We start from the raw sequence: 9559 nt of genomic DNA, 5'->3' as shown, positions 1-9559 counted from the left end.
CGGACTGAGCCTTTCCCCATTCAATTGGAGCTGCACAGCTATATCATTTTCATCTTTACCAACCAGTCACAGTGGCTCCATTTCAACCAATCAGGATAGTGCCTTTTGGACTAATTAAACTGTAAGGATTTAAAGTCCTCATTTGCATGAGAATGGACCAATCAGGGACTAGGAGTTGGGAACTCTTCTCCATAAACCAGCTTCACCTCTAAGTCCAGTGCACTTTCAGAGTTTATCAAAGACTGAATTTCCCCAGATGGAGCTGCAACATTGAAGCTGAGTTGCAAAATCAGAGCTGAGCTGCAACGCTGGAGGTGAGCTGTAACCCCAGAGTATTAGCATTGACACTTCCTTGCCCATAAAGTCTCCCCCTTCACCACATCCAAAATTTACGACTCCTGTTCGCATTATGTTGACAGTGATTAACTTTGGTTGACATTACATGGTGGCACTGGTGGTATCTGAAGTGACAACCGACTCCACTCCCAATGTGATCCTGAACCAATGCAGCAGTACTTACAAGAGCCCTTGAACTCCGTAGGTTTCCTGGCAGCATCAGGAGGGTTTGGGGTAAGTCCTCTTTGATCCAAGGTCTCCCATACTTTTGGTTGAAGTCATGGGGAATTTATTCAGTTCAGGTAGGGGACCCTCATCTGGTGACCTCAGTTTATATATTTGGACCAAGATGACCCCTCCATATGATTTTGGTTTGATGCCTCAGAAGGGTATCTTTCAGTCACATTTGGCACCAGGAGGGTATACTCTAGGTTGAAATGTCACCTTGTCCATGAGGTTTATGGGGACACTCAAGCAAATGGCACTTGAAAGGATGCTTTTATAAGTAGAGGTACATGTGAGGACACTCATACTATGGAGATCATGGGGGGTGTGTAGGGGGAAATGTAACCCTTAAGGAAGAGCGTTAAACAGGTAATATGTGTTCTAAAATTCTCATGTCAATCAGCTACCTCCTGGTGGCAACAGAGGAACAATCACTTCCTGGTGGCAGTGGAGTGTGGGGAGCCATGATTTCTCTGTACTTTGGAACTTTGAGAACTGGCTCAGTTTATGATTAACCTGTTCTAGCTCCTAAGGCATTGTCTTGCCTGCACCTGGAGGGTGCTTGCAGGCTGCTGAGGTATGCGATAAGAATGGCCGGTTTCTCGGACACAGAGCACAGATGGTTATCAGGATAATTGATGGTTCCTGTCTTGTGGAAATGGGATTTGGGATGCTTTTGTGATTTAGTTAGTTTCTGGTTAGGGGTTAACAATTTACTTTCTGTGAGGTAATGTACACTTGTGACTGCTAGTCTGCACGTATGCATAGGGTATATAAGTGGAAGTTTTCAATAAAGAGGTGCTTCAGCATCACTGGAGACCGATCGATCGCATCATCAACATTTGTGTAAGTGTCTTTGTTCATTCCCACTCCCCCTTTCGGGCTTTTCGTTGATCTGTGGCTGCTGGTCAGCCTCATTTGGCGCCCAACGTGGGGCTCGAAAACGGGGGATTCAGTGAGGAACACCGTACAGCTTGGGCCCAGCTCGGTTAAAGAGTGCTGACGGTACGGTGAGTAGGGCACTATTCCCTCGGTCGAATGAGTGTGTGAGTGAGTGGAAGCTCCACGACTTCGTGTTACGGAGCTTGAATGGGCTTGTAACTGCGTTTCCGGCACTGTCTTACGGCTAAACGGCGATCAAAACTTCGGTTTTGCCAGGGCGGGGGATTATACCGCCACGCTTAATTGCCACGACGGTCTTGGTCTCGCGAGAGGCACGGCCAGCCAAGCATCTGTGTGTTTTACTAGTGTGAAAGAAGGGCCGAGGGAAAAGGGAAATAGGTCACGCTATCAGCAAGGACCGTTTAAGGAGAAGTAGGTCTCGCTATCAGCTAGGACCGTTAGAGAAAATGGGTCATGCCAGCAGCAAGGACCTGTATGTTAGAGGCCTCAAGAAAGTTCTTGCCGCCCGTGGCAGCAGGGTGAGCAAAGAGCAATTAGATAAATTTTTGGAGTTTGTTAAAGAGGTTTGCCCGTGGTTCCCAGATGAAGGAACCATCAGCTTAGAAACTTGGGAAAAGATAGGAGACAGACTGCAGGATTATTATTCAACTCATGGACCTAAGAGGGTCCCTGTAGAGACTTTTGGATTGTGGACTTTAATTCGGGATTGTCTGGACCTCAGACATGAGGGATATAGGCTGGAAAAGTTAAAACAGGCTGGTTCAGGTGAATTGCCTCCTCACATAACCTCTGAAGAGAAGGGAGGGGAAGAGATCCCCCTGCCGCCGGAGGAGCTCATTAATTTAGAGCCCCCCGATGAGCAATGGGAGGACTTAGATCCTGGAGATAAAGAGGATTTAGAAGAAGCTGCGGCCAGATATGAAAGGGAACGCTATTCCCCCTTAGTTGCCGTTGCACAGGAAGATAAACCTCTTTTAGATACAGTCCATAAAATGGCAGAACAGATGAAAGCCCTTCAAAGCCAGATAGCTGATATAAAGCTTAAGCAGGAAGAAGGCAGTAAGAAAGAGGAAGGGCCCCCTCAGAAACCTTATTATTATCAGGACCCTTATTACGGAGAAAGGCTTACTAGACCCCTAGAAAATGCATGTCCTGACCCATGGAATCCAGGCGGAAAAGACCCCCCTGTCGATGTCCTTGTAGCTTTGCCGCCTCCTGCGGCACCTCCAACTGCGCTGCCTAATGCGCCTCTTTCGGTGCCTTTAGAACCCCGTATGTGGGGCCCTCCCTTACCGGCACCTCAGCCGCCTCTTTGGGACATGCCAACCAAGCCTCCGCCTGGGTATATTAAACCTGGGTCAGATTCTGACATGCAGTCCCCTCTTCAGTTAGCCTGTGAGGAGGGACATAAGCAAGGAGAGAATACTAGACAGTTTGGAGTATACCCTCTTTTTGAAAGAGTAGATCAAGCAGGACGAGTGCTTAGGGATTGGAGACCTTTTCAGTGGAAACAAGTAAAGGAATTGAAGGAAGCTTGCAGCCAATATGGTCCTATTGCCCCGTTTACCGTGGCTATTCTGGACGCCTTGGCTGTGGATGCCACTCCCCCGGAGGATTGGAAGCACATTGCGCATGCTTGCCTTTCCGGAGGTGATTATCTTTTATGGAAATCAGAGTTTTATGAAAATTGTAAGGCAAAGGCTGATGAGAATACATTAAGACAAATTCCCGTAACTTTTGAGATGCTGGCAGGAGAAGGCATGTATTCTAATCTGAGAAATCAACTGGGATTTGCGCCAGCCGCTTATGCCCAAACCGCCGCGGCTGCTAAAGACGCTTGGCGAATGCTGCCTGATGCCTCTAGAAAGGAGGAACAAGTTACTCACATAAGACAGGGTGCGGATGAGCCTTTTCAAGACTTTGTTTCTCGCCTAAATATTGCGGCGGGCAGGACTTTTGGTGCAAGCACAGCTACTCAGGCTTTCGTAAAGCAGCTTGCCTACGAGAATGATAATTCCGCTTGTCAGGCGATTATCAGACCAATTAAGAAGAAAGGCACCATTGCTGACTTTATCCGCCTGTGTACTGATGTCGGCCCCTCCTTTTCTCAGGGGGTGGCCTTGGCTGCCGCATTGCAGGGAAAAAGTATCCAAGAGGTAATGCTTCAACAAGCAAAGCTCCATGTAAACAGTCGTACAGGAGCTTGCTTTACTTGTGGAAAAACGGGACATCGTGCAGCACAATGTCCACGTAAGGCTGAGGCCGAAAATCCTCCGGCTCCAGCCGTGGCTTCTGCAAAGAAACCTCCTAACATTTGTCCAAAATGTAGGAGGGGAAAGCACTGGGCTAATGAATGCAAATCTAAGACAGATAAAGATGGAAACCCGGTTCAGGGAAACTGGGTGAGGGGCCAGCCCCAGGCCCCGACTCAACAATGTTATGGGGCACTTCAGGCTCAAACCCCAGTGACGGGACAAACTGGAAATCAGTCCCAGAAAGAAAACACATCACAGATTTATTCAGGGCCACCGCAGGCAACGCAGGACTGGACTTGTGTTCCACCTCCGACATCGTATTAACTCCTGAAATGGGTATGCAGACTCTGCCCACTGGAATCTTTGGGCCTTTGCCCCCGAAAACTGTAGGATTGTTGTTGGGGCGAAGTAGTTCAATATTGAAAGGAATTCACGTCTCCCCGGGAGTTATTGATGAGGACTTTACAGGAGAAATTAAAATTATGGCCCATTCTCCTTTGAATATTTCTGCCATTCCTGCTGGAACTCGCATTGCTCAGTTGATAATATTACCCCGCATCAAGATAGGAAAAAACAGACAGAATCAGGAACGAGGAGACCAGGGATTTGGTTCCTCTGATGCTTATTGGGTACAGGAGATAAAAAAGGAACGACCAGTCTTAACGCTAAAAATAAATGAAAAAGATTTTCAAGGACTTCTAGATACTGGAGCTGATGTTTCTTGCATTTCTGCTGATCATTGGCCCTCAAGTTGGCCGACTCATTATACTGCTACCAACTTACAAGGCATAGGCCAATCTCAGTCGCCTCTTCAGAGCAGTAACATCCTATCCTGGCAGGATCAGGAAGGCCACCAAGGAACTTTTCAGCCTTATATTATTCCTGGTCTCCCCGTTAATCTTTGGGGACGAGATATTATGAGCCATATGGGAGTTTATCTTTACAGCCCTAGTGTGCAGGTTACTCAGCAAATGTTTGACCAGGGACTTCTCCCTGATAAAGGCCTTGGGATTGAAGGACAAGGCAGAAGGAGACCTGTTTCTCCTAATCCTAATTCACAGAGGACGGGACTGGGGTATTTTCCTCAGGGGCCATAGACTTGCCTGTACTCCACCGAAAAACAGCAGAAGCCATTAATTGGAAATCAGATACGCCTGTGTGGATAGATCAATGGCCCCTAACACAAGAAAAGATATTAGCCGCTCAAGCGCTTGTACAGGAGCAGCTTGAAAAAGGCCATGTAATTGAGTCTACCTCCCCTTGGAATTCACCTATTTTTGTAATTAGAAAGAAATCTGGAAAATGGAGGTTGTTACAAGACCTAAGAAAAGTTAATGAGACCATGGAAGTTATGGGCTCCCTGCAGCCGGGGTTGCCTCATCCATCTGCCATACCTAAGGATACTTACAAAATAGTATTAGATTTAAAAGATTGTTTTTACAACATACTGTTACATCCACAAGATTGTAAAAGATTTGCCTTCAGTATCCCAAGTACAAACTTCTGTGAACCTATGAAAAGATATCAGTGGCTTGTTCTCCCCCAAGGTATGGCAAATAGTCCTACGCTGTGTCAGAAATTTGTCAGTGAAGCAATTGACAAAACGAGAAAACAGTTTCCTTCTGTATATATCATCCACTATATGGATGACATTTTGTTGGCCTGTAAGAAGGAAGGAGTGTTGTTGGCTTGTTTTGTAAATATAAAAGAAAACCTTTTAGCCTCGGGCCTTATCATAGCCCCCGAGAAGATACAGAGGGCGGAACCTTTTGCTTATTTGGGTTTTCAATTGTTTTCTCAGTTTTTTGTTCCTCAAAAGGTGGAGCTTAGAAAGGATCACTTGAAGTCTCTTAATGATTTTCAAAAACTGTTAGGAGATATTAATTGGCTGCGACCTTCTTTAGGTTTAACAACCGGAGATTTAAAACCATTGTTTGAGATTCTAAAAGGAGACTCTGATCCAACTTCCCCTAGAAATCTTACTGAGTCAGCGAGAGAGGCTCTCTCTAAAGTTGAGAAGGCCATTCAACAACAGCATGTTTCTTTCTTGGATTATTCTAAGCCCTTTCATGCCTATATTTTAGAAACTAAACATACGCCTACGGCAGTGTTGTGGCAAGAAGGGCCGCTTAGGTGGATACATCTTCATGTAGCAGCTCAGAAGAATCTCACTCCTTATCATGAGTTTGTAGCCAGTCTAATTCAGGAAAGTCGTTTGGAGGCTCGAAAATATTATGGAAAGGAGCCAGATTCTATTGTTGTTCCTTTTACAAAGGTTCAGATTCAAGGCTTAATGCAGTTTACAGACAGTTTTCCTATTGCCTTGGCGCAATTTACAGGAACCTTAGATAATCATTATCCTAAGCATAAGCTGCTCCAGTTTTTTCAACATCATGACCCAATTTTTCCTTCTGTTGTTGCACATGATCCTCTTTCTGCTGTACCAAATGTTTTCACTGATGGATCTAGCAATGGTATAGCTGTTTATACATTAAATAAAGAAGTTGTTAAGAGATTACAAACATCTCCAGCCTCGGCTCAAGTTGTTGAGCTTCGAGCAGTTCATATGGTGCTGCTTGATTTTGCTTCTCAGTCTTTTAATTTATTTTCTGACAGCCATTATGTGGTGCGGGCTGTTAAAAACCTGGAAACAGTGCCTTTCATAAGTACCAGTAATCCTGTTATTCAGGATTTGTTTCTTCAGATTCAACAGGCAATTCAGTCACGCCGCAAAAAATTTTATATTGGCCATATTAGAGCTCACTCCAATCTTCCAGGCCCTTTGGCAGCAGGTAATCAAGCTGCAGATTCTGCCACACAGTTTATCGCTCTAACTCAAATAGAAAAGGCACAAAAGGCTCATAGCCTTCATCATCAAAATAGTCAAAGCCTGCGACTGCAATATAAGATCCCTAGAGAAGCAGCACGTCAGATTGTTAAACAATGTGCTAATTGTGCTCATTTGCAGCCTGTGCCTCATTATGGAATTAATCCTCGAGGCCTCCGCCCTAATGATCTCTGGCAAATGGATGTAACACATATACCAGAATTTGGAAAGTTGAAATATGTGCATGTCTCTATAGATACATTCTCCGGTTTTGTAGTCGCTACGGCTCAATCCGGAGAAGCTGCATCTCATATAATCAGACATTGCCTTGCTGCTTTTTCCATGATTGGAACTCCTAAAAAGCTTAAAACAGATAATGGCTCTGGATATACCAGTAAGAAATTTGCCTTGTTTTGTCAGCAATTTTTCATTAATCATGTTACTGGGATTCCTTACAATCCCCAAGGGCAAGGGATTGTTGAACGTACTCATGGCACATTAAAAAATATTTTACATAAAATAAAAAAGGGGGAGTTATATCCCCTGACGCCCCATAATTACCTGTCTCATTCTCTCTTTATTCAAAATTTTTTGACCTTGGATGCCCATGGTAAGAGTGCTGCGGAGCGCTTTTGGCATCCGTCTGCTGCCCCTCAGGCTTTGGTCAAATGGAAGGACCCACTTACAGGCTCTTGGCACGGCCCGGATCCAATCCTCGTATGGGGCCGAGGACATGTTTGTGTTTTTCCACAGGATGCTGATGGCCCTCGGTGGCTGCCGGAGAGGTTGGTGCGACATGTGGAATCTGTGCCTGCTGATGATGACCATGACATTCGGCTATGCAAGACCTGAACAGACCTATTGGGCTTATATACCTGACCCCCCCTTATTACACCCCGTGGTCTGGGAAAGCCCTGAGATCCCTATATATGTTGATAACACTCAGGCATTAGGTCTGCCTTCGAGTGGACATTTAAAACCGCAGCTGGAGAAGAACTTTACTTATGCTGGAAAAGGTATTGGATTACCTGTTTGCCTATCCAAAAAGAAATCAGTCACGGGATGTCTGTCTGCCTCTTCGCTTATTATGCATACTAATAACTCAGTTATTGGATGGACAGTTAAAATTCTTTCTTTAGGAGATTGGTCTTCGGAGAGTCCACCTGTTGTTCCTGCCCCTCATTTTCCACCTTGCACAGACAATTCTAAATTGGACATTACATCGGTCCCGTGGAAGGGATGTTCAAATAAGGTTTCATTTCGATATGACATTCCTGGAACAAATAGATACATCCTTGACTGGTCGGATAAGACCTGGACTCTTACAGAACGGGCCGGATGGACTCGAAAGTTGGATTCAGGACTTTGGACTTCTGATTCACAGCATTTGCAGAGTGCTTTGTGGAAACTTATGGGGGTAATGGAAAAAATTGATTATATTGTTGAATATTGTAAATCAGGAACACCTTGTACCCCTGATTCTGTTTTAGATGATGGATCTAAAAATTGGATTACTGTACGTAATGCTGCAAATGTTTCTGCCTGTGTGCCTTCCCCATATGCTTTGTTAATTGGGAATATTGATATTCAATTTGAGGGAAATCATTTTCATGTATTCTGTAATAATTGTACTCTGGCAAATTGTGCTTCCTGGGTACCGTCTGGAACTCAAATTATGGTTCTTAAGCAGCCCCCTTTTGTTATGCTTCCTGTCAATATTTCCGAACCGTGGTATGCAGAGAGAAGTCTGCAAATTTTTAAAGAAATAGAGCACGCCTTGAGCAGGCAGAAACGGTTTATTGGACTCCTGATTGCAGGAATAGTCGCCCTGGTAACTGTAGTTGCCACGGCCGCTACAGCTGCTGTAGCTTTGTCTCAAACTATTCAAAATGCCAATTATGTTAACACTCTAACTAAAAATGTTTCTTTGGCATTGGGGACTCAAGAGGATATTGATACAAAATTAGAGGAAAAGTTAAATGCCTTATATGATGCAGTCCAGTATATGGGAAGTGTGATCCATAGTATGAAAGTTAAATCTCATTTAGAATGCCATCCAGAATATCATTGGATTTGTGTAACTTCTAAAGAGTATAATCAGAGTCAATATGAATGGGATCGGGTTCGTTTGCATCTCCAAGGAGTGTGGCATAATGCTAATGTTTCTCTTGATATGCTTCGGCTTCATGAGGAAATTAAAAATATGAGAGAGGCCGAGCCTTTGAGATTCGATGCTGCTCAGGCTGCTTCCGATTTTGTTAATGCTTTGAAAAATGCTATGCCTTCTTTGCCTTCTATGCCAAATTTGGTACATTCTGTATTGGTATTTCTTACATTGGGCATCTGTGTCTGTGTGATTCTGTGCCTGCTCCCTGTCCTCATCAGAGCCTTCATTAATAAAATGATGGACTTGCGTGCTGATATCCATCAGCTTGAGCTCAAGACAGGGCTTTAAACCCCTCTCCTCCCGAAGATTCGAAGGGACGGGTCAGCCAAAGACGGGTAAGTCCTAAGGAGCCTTTCAACACCTAAGACAGGGCTTGTATTATACAATACAGGCGCCAAAGACGGGCAAGTTGATAAGGACATCCTGGGACGCCTAAGACAGGCGCCGTCGCCTTGCTTTTTCAATTAAATAAAAAAGGGGGAGATGTGGGGAGCCATGATTTCTCTGTACTTTGGAACTTTGAGAACTGGCTCAGTTTATGATTAACCTGTTCTAGCTCCTAAGGCATTGTCTTGCCTGCACCTGGAGGGTGCTTGCAGGCTGCTGAGGTATGCGATAAGAATGGCCGGTTTCTCGGACACAGAGCACAGATGGTTATCAGGATAATTGATGGTTCCTGTCTTGTGGAAATGGGATTTGGGATGCTTTTGTGATTTAGTTAGTTTCTGGTTAGGGGTTAACAATTTACTTTCTGTGAGGTAATGTACACTTGTGACTGCTAGTCTGCACGTATGCATAGGGTATATAAGTGGAAGTTTTCAATAAAGAGGTGCTTCAGCATCACTG

The 9559-nt window shown here is 44.6% G+C and overlaps 1 protein-coding gene across 1 annotated transcript; it reads left to right on the top strand.

The window, feature by feature from the left end:
• The first annotated feature begins 7633 nt into the window (after positions 1 to 7633).
• Positions 7634 to 9001, top strand: LOC117033701 (endogenous retrovirus group K member 7 Env polyprotein-like). Its single transcript, XM_033125984.1, has one exon. It carries the CDS (start codon positions 7634 to 7636, stop codon positions 8999 to 9001), a length of 1368 nt encoding a protein of 455 aa, XP_032981875.1.
• The last annotated feature ends 558 nt before the right edge of the window (positions 9002 to 9559 follow it).

Source organism: Rhinolophus ferrumequinum, chromosome 14 (genome assembly GCF_004115265.2).
Source record: "Rhinolophus ferrumequinum isolate MPI-CBG mRhiFer1 chromosome 14, mRhiFer1_v1.p, whole genome shotgun sequence".
In the NCBI taxonomy this organism is placed as follows: Eukaryota; Metazoa; Chordata; class Mammalia; order Chiroptera; family Rhinolophidae; genus Rhinolophus; species Rhinolophus ferrumequinum.
This window is presented reverse-complemented; position numbering and strand designations above follow the sequence as displayed.